The sequence below is a fragment of the Lissotriton helveticus genome, chromosome 2_1 (genome assembly GCF_964261635.1).
Source record: "Lissotriton helveticus chromosome 2_1, aLisHel1.1, whole genome shotgun sequence".
NCBI classification, from domain to species: domain Eukaryota; kingdom Metazoa; phylum Chordata; class Amphibia; order Caudata; family Salamandridae; genus Lissotriton; species Lissotriton helveticus.
The window spans coordinates 257,119,498-257,140,852 of record NC_136059.1 but is presented as its reverse complement, the minus strand read 5'-3'; the positions used below and the strand labels follow the sequence as shown (position 1 = coordinate 257,140,852).

Sequence of the window (21,355 nt, the reverse complement as noted above, 5' to 3'; positions counted from 1 at the left end):
TTTCAGGAGTCCTTTATCATTTACACACCCTCCAAGAAGCTATAAGTTAATAAAGACATCTGAGTTACAATAATATAAATTCATACGCTTAATGAAATGAAGCGGCTTGGGGGGGGGGGGGGAGGGGGGTTTAGGTGGCATACCAAACAGTGATTACGAGGCCTCAAAATGTTACTCAATTCCTGCTTTTTTTTTTTTTTTACTTAAACGATTTCTTAAATGGGTCTGCAAACGACCGCACACATCGTACCTTTGCCCTGAACATTACAGAAATACTGCATTCATGCCAGGGGCCTCCCAAATCCAGGGTGACGTCCTGCGCAGAGCATACCGTCATTTCCGGTTCGTTGCTAGGTACTGCACGAACGTGACGTCATCACTGTGAGCCTCGCTTTACTTTAGCCTTTACGTGGCGTTAGAAATGACTGGCGTCAGTCGGGCTCTAACGGTTGTTAGTCTTTGGGAAACGCGTAATAATATATAATTCAGGGGCATTGTGTTCGCTCCCTTCATTACAGACCTGCTGCACGGAGGACTCATTTAGCAAGGGAATGACACCTTTCGCTCGCTCCGTTTCGTGCGGCAAGCCTCCCCTCTACTGCAGCAGACCGTGGTGCTTTATTTAGTCACAAGTATCAATTAATGACGTGTCGATGTGTTTTTTTTGGAGGGGGGAGAGTATTCAGACAATTAGAGTAGGACAGGCGGTTTGTCGTGGCGATAAAAATAATAAAAGTGGGATTAGGCGTCCGGACACCCAATTTTCCTACAATCCTTGTCGTCTGCGTCTTAACACAGAGTAGTCAAATCGTTGTTTACTTCCCTTCTCCTCTATAATATTAAATCCACCGTCTCTTTTAAAGAGAGTTCTACAATTACGAGGCCAATTACAGCCAAGAAAATACGTAAGAAACGTACTGATTACAGCTGAGAGGGCCGATGGTCGACCTCCAGCGTTTATACTGCAATACTGACTTTTCCCCGAATCCCAATTCCTGAGAAACACCATCCCGGGACAGAAGTTTTCAATTAGTATAATTTCCACTAGCTAAAGACCAATGTGGGCTGTGTTGCTTCTAAAGTGGCTTTACCCGGCTAAATGAGGGCCCGATCCCACCCGTTCATTAGCTCGTCATCCTAAGGGAATTTTGTTCAATGCAATTTTCCTTTCTTCCTGTTTACACAAAAAGAACAGTGCAAATAAAAAAAAACGGAACCCGTGCAAGGATCTAATCTAAAGTCTTGTCATGTCTCTTTCACACCAGACCCATTTTGACATGGGCGACCAGTCAATTATGAGTGTCTGGTGTGGAACGTGTCCTCTTTTGTACCCCCAAAAGACATCTGCTCTGTGTTTTCTCCTGCCGGTTGGACACTGGAAGCCGGCACAATGAAGAGAAAACAATGCCAGCCTTGGCTTTTCACTCGCTTTCCAGGCCTCTTTATTCCTGCTTTTATGAGCCCAACAATGGCACTGCTGGAAGTGTGTGTTGCTGCACAAGCAATGGTTTAAATGAGAACAGTGGTGGCGCTTGTGTGTGTGGGGGATCACTGCGTACCCCTTCTGAACATATACTCAAGCATGCTCCTGGTGGATAAAGGGAGGAGGGAGAGAGTATCTCCACTTTTCCAGTATATGTTCACTGTTCAGTTCCTTGCCTCAACCCCCAGCAGAGGTCACGCCATCGCCTCGCCTTCCACAATGGTCCTTCAAGCTGTCAGTTTCTGGATTGTCTTATTGTAGTACTGTGTGATGTGTGCCGTCAGGGGGTTCCAATGGTTGGCGTGCAGCTCGATGACCTCCAGGAGGAGGGACCGTGTCAGCATGGACTCCGATGGACACAGCATCTTGTCGCGTGCTACCGCCAGCAATTCTGTCATCATATCCGGCAGCTGCTCCTCCAACAGACGGCCTGTGCTCTGCAGCTGCCAAGAGAGGAAGGTCAGAAGTCGTGTGTTAAAGTTCAAGTCAGCAGACAGACATTTTGCATATCTCTAAACAAAAACGAAACTTGTCTTCTTCGGGCTGGTGGAATAACAGATGGGGGGTTAATACATGGATGTTTCAACCAGTCACAGGGGACCCAACAACATTTTCTAATGAGTTTGTAACTTCTGAACTAAGATTCATTATTGTACTAAAGGAACTTTAGAAGAGACTTGAAATATGTATGTGTGAATAACAATGTGTAAGACATTTTGTATGTTTCTACACCAAAATAAATGGGGTATTGCTAAGCCCTAGGCATACTTTGCCCTTTACCTCTTGTTTCTACTAATATTTTGTTTGGAAAATGTAACCTATACCTTAGGTTTTGTAATTTATTTTGTGTCCAACTCAAAAACATTTCCTTCAGGACATCTCAAATTTAAGCTAGCTGTCTTTTACCTTAATGCAAAGTTGTGCAATGTAGGTCCAGTAGATGGGAACTATGCCGCTTTCAAGATCTCTGGGTAAGGTACATTTGCTTGAAATTAATCTAAAAATAAATAATCTACATAGCCACTGGTTATCTGGAAATTAGTCATGGATCCACCACTCTTGGACCTACATTGAATATTCGCGGCTTAATGTGACAGACGTGTGAGAGCAGATGTGGAGATGGCCTCCAGCAACCCTGAGATGCTCACTTCGTCTTCAATATGTTCCTCACTATTGTGACTCTTAGTTGCAAAGGAGTTTGGGTACCTCTAGCTAGATTTGCACCACTGCAAATATTTGCGAATAAGGTAAACTTATCTGGGGTAAATCCATTAAGAGGCATCTCCTTATTTACTCAAGAACACTCTTTGTGAATTAGGTCTTTTAAGTCTTATGATGTTGGTCACTGTTAGTTTTAGGGCCCAGCTGAGCAGCACAGCTGTCAACAAAGTTGTGGGATCAACAAATAAATAGCTTCAAGAAGCAATGCTGAAAGAAGAGGGGGCTTTGGCTCCTCCCAAATGTTGACTGCCTTGAGTAGAGATTTTGATTGGGCAACAATTACGTAACTCAGCTCAAAAAGGGTACTTGTAGGGCATTTTCTGCCCTGAAGAAAAGCTTGTTCTCATTACAGTACAACTCAGTTGGTATGACAGCAAGCCACAGAGTATGGCTATGAGCCTGATATGTTTATTATGAAGAGTAATTACAAATGCAGTATGGCTCTCATATTTATTTTGAAAAGTTTATGTCAAAGCCAATAAGCCTTCAAGGGTGGATTGCCATTACACTGTGTTAATGTTTGTTGACAGGCATTTTGCTACCTGAAAGCTCGCAGATTATCATAGTAGGCAGGGGCTTTGGTGCTACCCCCTGTGACAAACCTCAGGTTAGAAGATTTGTAATTTGAGAATCCTTGTTTTAAGAAGAGTTGTATATTGTTTTGCCAGTTGTAATTTTTCATTTATTTGTACTTTTATGACATTATTTCTGATGGTTGCCTTGTGGGAAAGTGGTTTGCAATCTTGGAACGGTACTGCCCACCTCGTATCATTGTTTCGCAGTTCCAGGATGATCAGCATGTTCTGAAACACTATGTTGGCCACCTTGGACCAGTAGAGAGGTAATACATTATACACTGCAGCATTTGAAGATGGCCTACAAGTGTAACGTTTACTGAGCAGCGATCTTGGAATGGTATTGTGGATAGTGTATTATTGTTTTGTCTCTCTGCGATTGCCAACACATTGCTTCTAAATGCTGCAGCCACAATGGAACTTTAAAACAATGACACACCATGTACAATGTCATTACAAGATGGACACCCACTGCTATGTTTATTTTTGTATTGCAAACATGTGCCCACCAATTTAGGTGACAGCATGTTTTCTTTTTTAGGTCTCACCGACCTGCGTTGCAGCGCATGCTCGCTCTGCGAGGCTTCTTGTGATCGATACGGTTTGGAAGGGGACTTGAAGCCCCACCCATCTTTTCCATAGTGTGGCGTCATCTTCCATGTTAAGTGTTGGCTCACGATTGAAAAGGAGGCTTCTTAGTCCCTCCTTGTTGCCGCCCTGTCCAGATTTTGGCCCTGCCCCTGGGACTGGATACTTTACTTGCAGCGGTACACTCTCTCCTTGATTAGTCATGTCAGCACTATTTTTTTTTCCTGTCGCCTTTGGCAACGGCAGCCCTGTGTTTATTTTTGCATCGGGCTTTCACTTAAAGTGAGAGCGTGATGCAAATATAAACAAGCGACTGCCTTTGTGCAATGGCTTGTTTTTTTTACATTTAATTATGGCGGCTTCGCGTCTACCTTTACTTTGTACCGGAGCTTAAGTGGCGAGGAGTGCTGATGTCATGGCGTCCTCACAAGCGCAGTCAGTCTGTGTCTGGCTGCAGTCTGTTAATAATAGGGCCTGACACAACGAGTGTCGGGGCTTAGCCCTCATTGATTGGAATGGGATTCGTGTAGGTGAGTAGATTCGTTAACACCACAGGCTTAGTCGGCAAGACCCTGTCGCACAACAGCCTCTGTGGTGCAGCCCAGGCGACACCCGGCCCGTACCAGCGTCACCTGCTCCTCTCTGCTCCCTACCTCAGTTGCTCCGCCCGTACACAGGTACTCTACCGTCCCGGCCTGTGCCGCCCCCTGAAGGCTCCTGTTAGCTCCCAGTGCTGGGCAACCTCTGCTGTTACCCTCCGAGAACAGGGCCGGACTGGCTACCGGGCAGTTTGGACTGCTGCTGAGCTGGGGGCTGATTTCGTTCATGAAGACATGCGTGTGCTAAACGAAATTCGTTTTGCAATAAATATTTCGAAGCACACGCAGGTCTCCATGAACGAAATCATCCCCCACCGCAGTGAAATGAGCCCCCAGCTCGGCAGCATTCCAAACTGCCCGGTAGTCAGTCCGGCCCTGTCCGAGAATGCTCCACAGCGGTCCCCATCTCTCCCACTAGCTGCTCAGATTGCAGCCTCCCTTTTACCCAGACTCCACAAGCTTCCGTACTCCTGCTCATTTTAAGTGTTCCTCCTTATTCATGCAAACCGTTATGCAGGTGCTCCCATTGTCACCTTCGGTTGGCAATGTAATGCCTTGCTCTGGAACTTTAGGCTTGGCTTTAACCTCACCCTGGAGCACGAGAGGGCAGGGGAAGACCCGATAAACAGACATTAACATTATCCGTATTTAGAATTCTTCAGCTTTCGTGTAACCTCTCCCTCAGGGGTCAGGGTAGTTTTTTTAATTAGGGGTTAAGGTTTTAGGTCTCATGGCAGTGGAAGGGGTAGTTTTAGGAACAGTGCGGGGGTGGGGGCGGGGTAGTGTATGTTAAGGAGCAGGGTTCTAGGCCTCTGGAGGGGAATGGGTAGTTTTCAGGGAAGGTTTTGGGCCTCGGGCGTGGAGCAGGTAGGGGGTTCATAATTTAGGGCGACCTTAGCCACACATACCCCCTTACCATTCATGCCTTTACCACAAAATTGTATGGTAAAGAAATGTGTGGTTAAAACGCATTCGTGGTTCGGGCTGCGTGGTAGAGGCACCTGTGGTTTAGCCATGCGTGTCTCTATCATACATCCTACACTGACTGCACCTACAGGTGGCCATTCCAAAGAGGACAAGGGTTGTATAGGCATGAGAACTGAAGTATTCCATCCAAAAATGGTTTCTTCAAGTTTAGGCCAAGTACTGAAGGTGTGTTGGCACTCTACAACTTTCTCCATCCCAAATTTGATTTTACCAATAGCATGGCTAAAGTATAAGTGGATTGAAGCTTTCCTTAAATAAGCAACAACTATACATTTACCCACCCAGCATCCACATTCGTCCATCCATCCACATTACATTATTTTAACTCTTTCTTCCAAAGTTCACATCTGCCAATATTTTGGCCATGCAGCATGAGTACCTATATGTGTTTTATATGCATGGGCATGAGCGAGTGTCTGTTAACATGGATGCCTGTGTATATGTTTGTGCGCACTGGTGCCTGTATGTTTGCAGGTGTCTGCTAGAGTGCCTACATGTCTGTTGACTTGTGAACATGAATAGATGCAAGTCTTTTGGTATGTGTGTTTGGGTGCCCATAGGTGTGTTGGTAGATATGTGCAGTGATGCCTATGGTGTTTTATCACTGTCTGCCCCTCTGTATGCCCTTCTGTAGATTTGTGGCTATATGTTTGTTGTTTGTGACAGTATGCTTGTGTGCTTCTCTATGTTGTCAATGTATAATGGTTGCCTGCATATGTATTGGTGCATGTTCTTTGAGACCTATGTATATTTTGATCAATGTGAATGGCGTTTGTATGTTTGTTAGGCCTTGCACATGAATGCCATTTTCTCTTTTTGTCTATATGCCTGCATGCCTGCCTACACCTATTACAATTAACCTTAAGGTGAGGCCACTGTTTCAGTGGCCATCAATACTTCACTCCTTTCGTCTCCAGAGGGGCTCAAGAATAAACATTATTAATCAATTAAACAAATAAGCTCGTGTCAGTAAAGCCAAGTGAGAGATTGGACCAAAATGGTAAACCGGCTGCAATGTGACCATGGAGGAATAAAAGCCTAAAAAGGTGCACAGACTTGCACTGCTCAGTAAATCATTAGTGCTAAGTGTTAGTGGATGAATGATTATTATTTTAATTAATTCTCTTGGGATTTGAGGGTGTAACGTTAGGATTTCAGGAAGAAAGCCCTGACTATGATCAATTTCAATTCAAAATAATATAAATTAAAACAATAATCAGAGAGAAGGCGGCGTTATCTGTCGAAGGTGCAAAAACAGGAAGTCGTGGAGGTGGAAATTGGACACAGTCTCAAGAGATAGGATCCAGAAAATATAGGGTCTATGTTTAGATTTTGTTATATACAAGCTGAATTTATTAGCGCAGAGTGACCTTTTTGGATGTAGATTCACAAATACTAATTCACAAAATCAAGATCTCTGGGATGTAATTCCCTCAAATATAATATAATACGGTGAAAAGGACACCACTATGTCTACATGAAGTTTAGGATGAGCCACAGAGCAGTAGGCGTGACCAAGTGAGGGGGCCTGATCAATACATGTAACAGCTTCAGACGTAAGTTTGTGGTTGTTCACAAATATTCTGCATTAATTCCTACCCTCGAAACACACACAAACCCACTTCTGCAAAATATAGTAGTAAAGTGTGCTTTCATGGTGAGAATATGAAGAGAAAGCTCCTAATTTTTTTTTGCATAAAGGTAATATTTTTCTAACGTAAAACAATATTCTTGAAAAGTTTTCTGTTCTAATGCACGAATCTGATAAATAGGTTAGTAGCACTAGGCCCTCCCATTGTTGTCCTTTCAATACTGTGCTAACCGAAAAACAGAGGATGGTGATAAGGCAGAAATAATTTTGAGGTTGAATGAATCATCTGGAACTTTTCGGGGGCTGAGCTTTCAGACATCAACTCTGTGTGATGAGATCACCAAGTCTTGAAGAACGAGCCAAGTCTTCAACCTTTACTTAAATAAGGCGGTAGACGCTACATTGTGTTTCTCCCACTGGAGTTTATTTTACACCACTGGTCCGAGGTAAGAGAAGGTCCTACCGCTCATTCTCATGCGACGGATCCTTCCCAGAAATCAGTGGGTTGACTGCAAGTTTCCGGAGGGGGCTTAGAAACGAAATCTGGCACTAAGATGGCCTGCACCTGAATGGCGCAGTGCTCTATGGACTAGGACTAACGTTTTGAAGAGAATTCTCTTCTTTATCGGAAGTCAGTGAAGAGCACACAGGTGTGGAGACGTGTTTTTTGGGGCAGGCTAAGTAAAATGCTGGCAGCTGTATTTTGGACCACTTGAAGCTTGTTGAGCAGATAGTCAGAAGTCCCAGATATAGGGCATTGCCGTAGCCAAGCCTTGATGTTATGAGTTCCTGGATGACCCCCTTTTTGCAGACAGGGAGAGAAAGTGTAAAAAAAGTTTTTAGTTTCAGCAGAAGTCCAAAACATGATCCGATCACCGACATAATCAGTGGCTGAAAAGATAGAGAATTGTCACATTTAATTCCAGAGTTCTTGACTGTTCCTCCCTGCGGTATGGGGCGTCTTTGGGCCACACTCTGCTAATCCAGAGGATTGGGGCCGAACAATAGTATTTCGGTCTTATCTGCGTTGCATTTTAATTGATGTGAGGTCATCCAGTGAAAGACAGGTTTTAATGGACTCTCTCGTAATCTCCTAACCCTTCCCACATGTGAAAAGAAGCTGGGTGTCATCAGCGTATGTAATAATCTTAGCCCCCAGGGCCTCTGCCAACTGTGCTAAAGGGGTAAGGTACGCATCTAACAATGTAGTGCTCAGAGCTGACCCCTGCGGCACACCCACTGTCAGATCGTATGCTCGGGAAGAGTATGAGGTAACCTACACTTCCTTCCCTCTGTCCTTCAATAAGGAAGCTAGCCAATTAAAAAACAATCCACCTATTCCGGTGGATTGGAGGCTTGCTAGAGGCACTGAATGAGGGACAGTATCGAAGGTCATGTCCAAGGTACCTCTAATGTGTTTGGTAACTTCAATCAATGCTGTCTTAGTACTGAAGTATGGCCAGAAGCCAGACTGCCTGGGATGGAGCAGCTTGTTACTTTCGAGATACTGATACTGCTGCTGATGAACACATTTTCCAGTACCTTGGACAATGCTGACAGTAGAGAAATTGGCCTGTAGTTTGATTGCTCCGTAGGGCCCGCTGCAGGCTTTTTTAGGAGGAGCAGAACTTTAGCCAGCTTCCATGACACATGGACTGTTGCTGAAGAAAATGACGCATTGAGCACTCTATTAGTTAGTGGATTAATGGCGGCTAAACCTATCACTAATAGATTTAGAGGACAGGTATCAGCTGGCGATCCTGATTTGAGGGAACTTTTGTCTGTCAAAGATTCTTCCAAAGGAATAGGCTGAAAATGTAAAAGTGAAGCCACATTAGGAGTGACCCAGCTGGAGCGCACTGTCTCCAACAGCCTCTCCTCCGACTGGATCATAGACGTTACGTTGGCTTGAAGAGCTGTGATCTTATTGCGAAAATAAGAGGCAAAGTGGTCGTACCATTCTACAGTGGGTTGGTGCAGGTCTTAGGGGACAACGTTTTTAACAACTCTGAAGAGGTCCCTGGATTTATTACCTGCCTCTATCCTCTCCTCAAAGTGTGCTTTTTTGCTGTCTTGACCACTGCATAGTATTTTATTAGGGCTGCCTTATAGAGTACTTGTCTTCGGCTGCGTAGTTTATTCGCCATTACCTGTCTAAAATGTTGTAGTGTTTCTTCAGAATCCTGATATCTTTAAACCAGGGTTCAGACGTTTTTTTTTTCTGCAGGGTGTACATGAGGAGACCGATGATAGCTTATTAGGGATGTATTGAATCCAGCTGTCAATCGTGCTGGAGTCTTCCTCCACTAGACCAGAGAGAGAGAGAGGGGGTACTTTCTTCCAGAGAGTGAATACATTCCAAAGGTACAATTTTAAGAAATACTCGCATGACTGACGGAATTTTATTAGTCACGGGGTGGGATTTTACTAATATAGGTCAACAAAACTTGATTAAATTATGATCTGTTCGAACTAGTGGTGTAGCCTAATATTAGAAAACAATTGATTAAGTATGGGACCTTCTTGGGGTGTGGCCAACAGCATGGCAGGTTAGGACGTGCTGAGACGAAGCTCCCGCCGAGCTGCCTCAAGATCCGACTTTATACCTAGCCTGCTCGTCACCAAAACGCAGGCGGAGGTGCCAAAGGTGTCCTGCACCTACTGAGAGTGACAACCGTGCACAAAATTGCACCCGGGAGGGAGTACAGCGGTCCGGTATTGCCCGCTCGCACGCCGGACTACAGCAAGATGGCGGCGGCCAGCGCGAGTGCGAAGTGAGCTCCGTGACTGCGGGAGCTGGGCACCCGGGCGCGGACCAGAGGAAGGTGGGCGGCGGTATCCCGCATACATGCACCCCGGACGGGCGTCCGCATCAACCGCGCTTTTCAGCGGAGGACAGACACTGTAAGGCGACCTTCACCAAGATGGCGACCGGAGTGCAATGGGTACGTCGGAGGTGCTGAGTCCCGGGACCTGCTATCCCAACACCTAGATACGCGATACCCGGCGTCAACACTGGTGGGGCGAGGCGGCCGTCGGAGGGACCCGTGGGAGCCCCCCCCCGACATTGTCGGCGGCAACATCCGGGACACGGAGAACGGGCCCCGCCCGCGTCCTTGACCACAGTTGAATCCCGGCGAGGTCTGGACCCCGGGCACTGGCGGAGTGAGTGCGCGGGAGCCATCTTTTCCCCTAGACTGTTTGGTATGTAGAAGTGGGGGACACCAGCGAGGCCCCGAGACCTTCGCAATCCGAGGGGCATTACGGCAGGAGTGTCCCCGTGATCCAGGGGAAGTGAAACTGCTGGGGAGCCGGTGATGCGACAGAGGTTTCAGGAGAGGATAGGCCCGGTTCTTAGCTGCGGCGTGGATGCGAGGCCCCTGAGTGCACCTAGACGCCACTGGCCGGACACATAAAGTGAGGCGCCAGGTCCCCTGGGGCACCTACGGATTAGGAGCAGAGCACTACTCTGGAGAGGAGCTGGGTCTCAGACCCCCTGAGGAGCTCAGGAACAACGTAGCCCATAGACCACCATCGCGTGGGAAGAAAACGGACCAGACCACCGCTACTCGTCATGGGCAAGAGGGAGACAATACCGAAAGGATCCAAGCAGGGCCCGATGGATAACTTCGCTGCACCGCGCCAGACGGTGAATGGACCCCCGGCGGCCCCGGGCCCGCGCTCGGATACAGACCTGCTCATGGAAGCCATCCAGGCGTCGCGCACCGACATACAGGAGTCGAGAGCGGCATTGGAGACCAAGATCGGCGAGGTGGGTTCGGAAGTAACACTCCTGCGCCAGGACTTTCGGAATCTATCAGAAAGGGTCACCAACGCGGAGACGCGGATGGATGAGGCGGAGACCTCTATCACTGCCCTACGAAAAGACATGACGGAACTGCAGGCCTCGCATCGCCAACTCCTCTGGAAGGTGGATGACGCCGAAAACAGGGCACGCCGCAACAACCTGCGCTTCGTAGGTTTTAGAGAAGGATGCGAGAAGTCAGACATGGTGGCATTTCTGAAAGCGTGGCTGGTGGACGCTTTCCCGGAGGCGCAATTCTCAAACTGTTTCGTGATAGAGAGGGCGCACAGGGCCCTCCTCGCCAAACCACCGACAGGAGCGCGTCCACGTCCGATCATTGCACGCTTCCTGAACTTTGCTGATAGGGACTTGATCTTGAAAGAGGCAAGGAAGCTGGGAGAGATCCGCTTCGAAAATACACACATCATGATTTTCCCAGACTATAGCCAGGAGGTACAGAAGCAGAGGCGATCCTTTGATGCAGTGAAGGCGAAACTGAGAGACCAGAAAATCACCTATATGCTACTGTTCCCGGCGAAACTTAAGGTGCTCTTTAATGGACAGACCCTCTTCTTCACACATCCGGAGGACGCATGGCAGTGGCTGGAGGAGCGTCCAATCCTAAACAGCAGGGAGATAGCCAACCGGGATCTGTTGGACAGGTCCGTGAGAAATGCCACACACTGGGAAATCCCTAAGGCGCAGAGACTGAAGGCTAGAAGATCTAAGAGGCGGACCCCAGTGACACCGTATAGGGGTCAGGACACAGGACTGCTGCGAAGGGGGCGCTCAGCCTCACCAATCGGGGCGACTGGCTCAGGATCCAGATTTGCTGCGCTGCGCATCACGACCCGCTCGGAGGGTGAAGACGACGAGGTACTGGACGGTCACACATCGGGCGGAGAGGATGAGGAGGAAGGGGGACAATCCGATCACCCACTGGTACGAGAGATCCGTGTATTGGAACAGGACTTGTCAGAACAACACAGCGCACCAGAATCTGAGATTCCGGACTCTAAATCATGAGCAGATGCGGATACGCAGTTGGGACAAACCAGGCACCCACTTGCATCGAGGTGTGGACAGACTCTCTGATACCTAACGGTTCCATGGGACTGGAATGGCAGCTGGTCGCAGGGCAACACGCAAGTTGGCACCCCCTTAAGTTTTGTTTTGCATTTTTGTGGTGTTTTTGAGAGTTTGTAAGGGAGGGTATAGTGGGTGGGCGACAGGCCTACTCCTACTGAAAGTCATGTCCCGCTTAGGGGCACATCTGGAAGGGGAGGGAGGTGGGGAGGGGGAGGGGGGAAGGGGTTTTCTAGTTTGTTGGGCCAGGGGTGTGGGTAGGAAAACGCGTTGGGGACGTTGGGGGGGATGTTGGATACGGGACCACTCATTGGGACACAGTCAGATGCACAAGAATCACCGTTGTCACACACAGCTGCTATGGTCTCCTACTGACCTCCAGAAGAGCAACACAGTATGGCAGACACACTAAGGACTACTGAAAGACCTCAGAGGGGGATCTCCATTCTGTAATGGAATGTCAATGGATTAGGATCCAAAATAAAGAGAGGATTGGTAAACTCATACATCAAAAGGGTCGCCCCGGACCTTATCCTTTTACAGGAAACACATCTTAAGGCAGGACACTGTACGTTCATAGCGAGGGGGAGATACAAAGTCCTGACTCACGCGGGCTATACGTCGGGAGCCAGGGGAGTCGCAATCCTAATTAACAAAACACATCCCTTTACCGTCACACGCTCGTGGAGTGATCCACAGGGTACATACGTGGGAATACAGGGGACATGGAATAGACTGAACGTGACAGTTATCTCAGTATACGCTCCGCCAAAACTCCAATCACGCACACTCAGAGAAGTGGCAGCCATCCTGTTAGATACGGCAGACACGATGCAAATAGTGGGGGGGGACTTCAATGACGTCATGTCGGAAGTATTAGATCGTTCAGGTGCAACACGCAGAGAGGGGATGCAATCGGCACTGGCAAAATACATGGCGGAAATGGGACTCACCGACATATGGCGATGGCGACACCCGATACAGGAGACGTTCTCCTTTTACTCAGGGGCCCATAAAACCTTCTCCAGGCTAGACTACATTTTTATTGCTAGGCAATACCTGTCGGAGGGGGGTGAGTGCACCTACAAAACAAGGGGGATATCAGACCACTCACCTCTGTATGCAAACTTAGGGAAACACACGGTAAGGCGAGAGACAGAGTGGCGATTGGCAGCATGGGACTTACAGACCCCCGAGATAACACGAGGACTGCGGGCGGACATAAAGGTGTATGTGGCGGAGAACAGAGCTTCAGTAGACTCCAATATTACCTTCTGGGAGGCCATGAAAACGGTGTTGAGGGACAGAATCAAAGGGAGATTAAGGGACGAACGCAATAAACAACACAGGGAGGCGGCAGGGCTAGAAACTGAAATCCTAGCGCTAGAAAGGGAATGCCATGTAAACAAAGGTGAGGGCACACTGAGGCGGCTGCAAGACAAACAAAGGGAATATAGACAACTGGTCTCTAATGAGGCAAAGACACAATCACTGGCAACGTTACACCGCCTATATGATGTAGGTGACAAATCGGGCAAACTTCTGGCATGGCTTGGCAGGAAAGAACGAGCGGCACGGTGGGTGGAAAGAATCAGGAGGGACGGGGGACACATGGAATCCACGGACAAGGGCATAGCGGAGGCGTTCGCACTCCACTATGAGAATTTCTATAGAGGCAGAGACCTCGGAACAGTTGACGAGGCTCTACAATATATGGAAAAGGCAGATATCCCACTCCTGGATGCAGAGCTCAGCGCCCCACTAGAGGCGGATATCACACTGGAGGAGATTAGTATAGCCATAAATAAATTAAAAACGGGGAAAACACCGGGACCCAACGGGTTCCCGGCGGAATTCTTTAAAAAGACGGCCGACTTGCTGACTCGTCACCTGTTGGCCTTATATGTTGAAGCCTATGAGATAGGGACACTCCCACGAGACCTAACATTGGCGACCATAGTACCGATACACAAACAGGGCAAACCAGAGGAGGATTGCGCCTCATACCGCCCCATCTCACTGCTGAACATGGAGGTGAAAGTGCTGGCCACGATTCTAGCGACACGCCTCCGGACAGTCGTTCCAGACCTCATACACACAGACCAATCAGGGTTTCTGCCGGACAGAGCGACAAAGCTCAACCTCCGACGGGCACACAACTGGCTTCAAGAAGTGAAAGATAGGACGGAACCGCACTGGTTCTTGTCCTTGGACGCTGAAAAGGCGTTCGACGCAGTACACTGGCCCTTTCTCATGGCGGTGATGAGGCGGTTTGGTTTTGGTCCGCGCTTCCAGAAATGGATAGGGCTGCTGTACACGGCACCGAAAGCGCGGGTACGAGTGAATGGATGGCTATCACGTGAATTTCATGTGGAAAGGGGCACAAGACAAGGATGCCCGCTGTCCCCGCTACTCTTTACGCTCACAATAGAAATTTTGGCGGCCAAAATTCGGCAAAACCCAGGGATCCATGGTTTCACGTGGAGTGATTCAGGGGAGGCACAGGAAAAAATTTCATTATATGCAGACGATGTATTACTGTACATTACGAAACCCGAGGTCTCAGTAGGGACATTATTCAGAGAGTTGGAGGGCTTTGGGGCGATGGCAGGCCATACCATCAACTGGCACAAATCAGTTTTGTATACGCCGCGGGGTCCTGTGACGGCAGTGACGCTACCGGACCGTTTACTCACTACCGCGGAGGGGTTCCAGTACCTTGGGGTCTATATCACTCTGGACAAGAAGCTCTCGTTCCAGCATAATGTGGAACGAATAATGGAAGAGGCAGTAGCAGATATGACGAGATGGAGGCGGCTACCGCTTACCCTACTGGGAAGAGCGGCGATGTATAAAATGATTACGCTACCCAAATTCCTCTACGCACTGCAGAATGAGTACTACCCGCTCCCGGCCAACACGATCACCAAAATACATGCAGAACTGCGTTCCTTCCTGTGGCTAGGCAAACAACCACGCATCGCACTCCAAACACTCCAACCACACCAATATAGTGGAGGGATCTCACTCCCGAACCTGGAGGCATACTACTGGGCGGAACACTTGACCCCCGTAAACGACTGGCTACACGCACCTGTGGATCACCCGACATATGCATTGGAAAGACACAAATTGTCCACACACAATATACTTCACTGCTTATATGGGGGGAGGGCGGGAAGACAGCTCCTGCCCGCTACCATGATCACGATTCGAGCATGGACACGGGCCTCGCGAGCCACGGGGTGGGAGGAGAAACCTACACGCCAGACACCACTATGGCACTGCAGCTGGTTCACGGAACTTCAAAAATTGAAAGACTTCCAAAGGTGGGACGACATAGGGATATCTACTATCGGAGACGTGATTAGGCAGGGTGAGCTGAAGACATTCGCAATGTTGCAGGCAGAGTTTGGATTACACCACTCACAACAGTACAAACACTTGCAGCTAGTGCATGCATGGAAAGCACAGAAGATATCACTACAAGATATACCGGAATATTCACCCCTAGAAGGAAGACTCTTACAGGAGCAAATAATACACCAGGCAGTGTCCCTCACCTACAAAACACTTAATAATATGTTAGGGAATTTGGCGAAACTCAGGAGTGTGTGGGAGGCGGAAGTGGGGCAATTTGAAGATTTAGACTGGGAGCTGATCCTGATGCACCCCCGAGAAGTGGCCATTAAGTCACGGCTAAGGCTGATTCAGTTGAATGTGCTGCACAGGACGTACTTCGATAGGAGACGTCTCCTTAAAATGGGGAGGATAACGGATGACACTTGCCTTCGATGCAGGGCCGAACAAGGGGACTTCTACCACACTATCTGGTCCTGTGCGGCGATTCAAGCGTATTGGTCTCACATCTTCGCGGAATTAGGGGAGGTACTGGGAGTGGAGCTGACACTGGACCCGAGACTGGCCCTACTGGGAATGGTGACAGAAGTAGACCTGCCGCGCCCACATATTATCTTCCTGGTGCTGGCTTTAGTTGTGGCGAAAAGGGATATTGCAAAATACTGGGGGGTGGCGGAGAGGCCGGAAGTAGAGGAGTGGAGGAGGGGGTTAGACCTCTATATGGCTGCAGAACGAGTGACATACAAAGCGAGAGGCTGTCCCAAAAAGTTCCGAAAGGTGTGGGGTAAATGGAGGCAATACCATGGCCTAGAAGCCGGGCATTTAGGAGGTAACTCATAGACGAACAGAGTACAGAGGAGGGAATGGGAGATCACCTGATATCGATCAATGCTCGGTAACAGACCAAACCGGCTGAAAACTTGGAGACACCGCACATGTACGGTGATCTACCGTAGCATGGGGAGAGAGACAAGCATCAGTAGAGTAGGCACAAATGACACTGATGGACTAGTGACACTTAGTTTGATAGACATGTGATCGGACTGTTAACACGTTGAGGGGAGAATCCAACCAGTTTTGTTGATAGGGGGGGATGGGATGGGGGGGGGAGTTGTGGGAGAAAAAATAAAACTAAAGCAGGTCGGGGGAGTGACGTGACGTGCTCGCAAGTCACAGAATAACTGCACCTCGCTTAATGAAAAGTATGTCGCCGCCCGGCCTCCGGGTTGTGGGCATGAAGGCTGTGGATATAGCAACTTGATGTAAGTTTTCTCATGCTGAATATGAGCCTGGTGTGACTGTATTCTTTTATACCTGCACAAAAATAAAGTTTAAAAAAAAAAAAAAAAGTATGGGACCTTCTTTATGTGTCGGACTAAGCACATGTTGGGAGAGCTCTAAGGATTAATCTCCTATATCAGAATTTTCCTGGTGCCTCCTAGTTTGATTCATCGAGCACAATTTCAATGTTAACTTGTTGTCTCCAGAACTTATTAAAAGCTCGCTGGAAACAGCCAAATATGACTCCCCTTTTGATCCATGCCCGGCCAGAATTTCAGCATTACTTGTATAATTTATAAAAAAAAATGGGGAAGATCCTATTTGTCTGGAAAGCAGCGCAGGTCATGCCCATTAAAATAAAAGGCCAGTCTTGCACCTTCAAATCTTGCTAACTATAGGCCCATCTCTCTGCTTCCACTATTGGGAAAATTGCTGGAAGGTTAAATTAACAAACCACTCTTGGTGTACCTGGAAGCCAATACGATCCTGCCTCCATCCCAATCAGGTTTCCGATCTTCACACAACACGGAGACAGCCTTAGTAGCGTTACTGATCACATACGGTTAGCCCTTGACATGAACATACCATCTATGCTTGTCCTGCTGGACTTATCCTCAGCGTTTGACACAGTGTTCCACTACGGGTTATTCCAAAGACTGCACAAATCTGGCATCTACAGGACAGCCCTCCTATGGTTATCCGATTTTCTAAAAAATAGAACCCAAACCATCTCGCTGGGTTTTTCAAATCCTGCACTATGTCAGATGACGTGGGTGTGCCGCAGGGCTCCCGTTTAATCTTCAACATCTATATCGCCCCCCTTGCCAAAACTGTCTAACCTTTCGGGTTTGAAATTCTGTATCTTCTGCAGATGATAGACAATTGTTCATCACTTTTGACTAAGTTCTAGACAAAGTAAAACAATGTTTTGTGACCGGTATGAAAGCAATTGTAGCCTCAATGTTTAAAAACTGCCTTTAGTTGAATATGGATAAAACGGGGTCACGCTGTAGGCAAAACCAAGCATCTCTGGTCAGCAGACTGGTGGCCTGCAGGACTTGGAACTGCACCCGTTCCCGAAATGATAGCTAAGAACCTCAGTGTCCGTCTAGACCAGACTCTACCCATAAAAGAGCAGGGTCTGTCCACTGTAGGTACATGGTTCCATATGATACGCCTGCTAAAGAAGGCCCTTCCTTTTCTTCCTCTTTTGGGCAGGAAAACACTGGTTCAAGCGCTCATTGTAGGCAGATTAGACTACAGCAACACCCTACTGGCGTCTGCTAATGAGACTACTTTCGAAACGTCAAGTTGTACAAAAAACAGCGGCCCGTTTCCTTTGTAACCTCTCCTCCGGGACTGCTTCCCCTCCTCATCTGTCCATCCGAAAGAGAATGGTTTTCAAATCTGCTGCATCACTCACAAGTCTTTAACAGGCAAAGGTCCCAAGTACCTTACCCAGAAGCTTAAGCCCTACTGTCAAGTTAGGACTCTCAGATCCAGTGACAAAGCCGTGCCCACTATTCCAGGTATCAGAAAGACTAGAGCAGAAGGCAGGTCTTTTTCTCACCTGGCCCACTTGTGTTGGAATAAACGGCCTTACTATATCCGGGCATGTCCTGACCAATGCAAATTTAGAAAGATGCTCAAAACCGTGCTTTTCTAACTGCGTTGCTCCTGCAGGTGATCCTCTGCTGTGCCGAGATACCCCTCCTGGGGTGATTCGTACGTGATAACAAATTACCTTAACATAAGGATGGCAGGGTGTCTAAGAATCTTCTACCTCACTGTTTCCTATTTTATCCATATGCAAATTACGGTGCCCCAATATTAAATAAAATGCAAATCTTAAGGCCCAATGAGCAAGCACATTGCCCACAGTTTTAAGAAAGGAACCTGTATTGCCCGGGGATCTGTAAATTAGTACCCCGGCCACTGATTGGTGAAACATCATGGACAGTGAAGCCCAAAACCTCTGCATCTTCCAATTCCTCAATAGGGATGGGTGTACATTCATACGTCTGTTTATATACAATAGCCACACCACCTCTTCGTCCCCCTAGGCAGTCTTTCCTGTTGATTTTGTTACCTCATGGCGGGTTTGGATGATTCGGATAGCCAGATCTTGGTCAAGAACACTATAGCAGGCTTTTCCTCGCTCATGAAATCAAAATTATTTACATCATGTTTTTGTAAGGGATGGACATTGATAAGCTCTGCAGAAAACTCCATGTTCCCATCTCTATTTCCCAGGTCGGAGGTAGTTATCTTTTTCCAGGGTGGAGAATTCATTTACCAACTACACAGGGTACAGACATAGCTCTCTTAACAAAAGTGGAGAGCAGTGAAGCATACATTTTAGTGTTGAGGCCAGGTCAAGCAACTATCCCTGTTGAAGTAAATACGTGGACTACCTTCTGAGGGGCCCTGGGCACAGTGGCTGGCACTGGCTGCTTTCGGGATGACTAAGGGCATAGACGGGCTTACTGTTGATGCACATTCGGCACGCCAGCAACGTTTTTATATGTATATGGCCCAAAAGAAGAACTAGAACATGCACTAACCAAAATGGTGCCTCTAAAATATCCCAAAGTGGGAAAAATGGCAAACAGAAGTCTAAAACGGATTTAACAGCTCCAACCTCCAGAATCAATGTCCAATATTCACAAGTTTAACAGTTCATTCACAGCAACACAACATTAGTTTTAAAAGCTTCTAAAGTAAAAGTTTCTTACCTTTGTTAACGCTATATCTGGTAGAGACTTAATCTAGCCACATATTCCTTAACTTTGAATTCTCTCCAGGCGCCAGCCTGGATCCGGAAATTTTTAAGCAGTACCTCTGCGTGCCGGGAGATGGTACCGTGTGGCTTCGCAGTGACGTAGTCTCCGGACAAGACGTCAGTGGAGCCATATAAGTCGCCATTGGCGCGCGGATGTCAGTTTGAGAATGCGGACCCACTACAGAAACTGGCTCTGGAAACAGTGTGCCAAAAAATATCAAAAATCTTTGAAACATTAACAAAAATAGACATCAAAAAGGTATATTAATACCCAACATGGATTTTCAACGAACACAGGGCTACAAGAACTCAACGCTCTGGTGAATAACCCTCAAATGAGTGAAAACACTCTGCACCGGTAATAAATGGCATGGCACTAGCCAACAAAACCTACAACAACACCAGGTTGTGTGTTAAATCACACCCTTACGTGATATATAGACAGTACTAAAGTAAAGGTATGATGATACCAAAAAGCCTTTCCTAGAAGGAGCAAAGAAATTAAAACTACTTGTATATGTGTCTTCCAGAGGAAAAAAGAAAACACACCTCACTCTACCAACCAAACACATTTGAAAATGGATGTTATTGCAACAACCAATCAAAAGCCTAGAGGCCAGATCTACCAATATGTTTAGTCCCAACATAGATTGAGTGCGTGATCACTGGTATATAAACCCATCACAGAAAGGGTATAACCCCTACCCCGAAGATAAATCGCAGCGTGGGGAGGATGCGCAGGGCGTTAAGGAATCTGCGGCTAGACAGTGTCTCTACCAGATATAGTGTTACCGAAGATTAGTAACTTTTACATCTGATAGAGACATCTAGCCGCAGATTCCTTAACTTTGAATTAAACACCACAGCCATACCCTACTGGAGGAGGGTCTGCAAACGAATCCTACAAAACTTCTCACGAGAACTAGCAGGTCAAAACTAACAACAGGCCAAATGTATGTAGGAATAACAGAATAAGAGCTAAATTCTCAACAGAATCCATGATCACTGTCACAGAATATATAGAAAAAAAACAAATGTACAGTTCTGAAAGTATCAGACCTAGAACGAACAAGGGTTGAAAACCCATGAAGAACCATCTGTCAGATGTCAAACAATAACCCCTGTCCCCAAGGGCATATAATAAATACTCGATGACCAAAAATAGTCAATGCATGATAAAAGTCAAATAGTCTGCGTTGTTCATGATAATTAAGTCATAAAAAGTGTTGCTCTGATAAAATCCCAAAACAGGACTTTCAGAACTCATTTCCCCAAGGGAAAGGTGAACTACAACACCTCCTTGGTATAATTTATTTTAAATGGTCAAAAAAGGGAAAATCATATTTATTCTATGTATATCATGAATGTGTCATCAGACACTCCAATTGACTGAGCAATTCACAGAAGTTCACTGGCCAGTAACTACTTACTGCTAGTACGCAAGAACGTATTAAGTCTTCAATGCCACTGTCCGACAGACCAAACACAACTTCAAGCTCTGACAAACTCAAACATCAAGACGAGGTAGAAAAAGAGAATCAACCACATCTTAGATTAAAATCGTTTTTCTCCCCAATATGTGTAATACATTTACTCCAGTTGTGTACTCTGTATACATAAAATCTAACTAGAACTGAGAAACCAGTTCCAAACACGCCCTTTCAATAATATTGAAAAAGGGTAACGCACCTAAAAGTGCAGTTTCAAAATATCTTAAAATAAATCCTTGTACAACAACAAGCACCTATGACACCTTTGATACAAGACAATATTTGAAACACAGCCACACATTCTATCATGTATACACCGTGTAGGAAAAGACCACTCTGAAATGAGAGGATCGGCAAATATACACAACCCAGAAAGAAAAAATGGCGTACTCTGCCACCAACACAATCCCATAGTTGACTTGCCATGAGAAAAAGCTGCCTGTCAAATGGTATCCTCAATAACTGGCACCACAAGAAACAACAGTTATGATACCTCACTAATTAAGG

General features: G+C 46.9%; 1 protein-coding gene across 4 annotated transcripts in view; it reads right to left on the bottom strand.

Moving 5' to 3' along the window:
• Window positions 1-1,413: 1,413 nt before the first annotated feature.
• The window catches only part of CTIF (cap binding complex dependent translation initiation factor), a 954,573-nt gene continuing 934,631 nt past the window's right edge, over window positions 1,414-21,355 (bottom strand). For 2 of the 4 annotated variants that reach the window (XM_078674783.1, XM_078674781.1), the window contains one exon: window positions 1,414-1,926. In XM_078674783.1, the coding sequence (XP_078530909.1) occupies window positions 1,711-1,926 (216 nt within the window). In that variant the 3' untranslated portion in view covers window positions 1,414-1,710. The remainder of the gene's footprint in view (window positions 1,927-21,355) is intronic. The other 2 variants (XM_078674780.1, XM_078674782.1) reach the window with 1 other exon arrangement.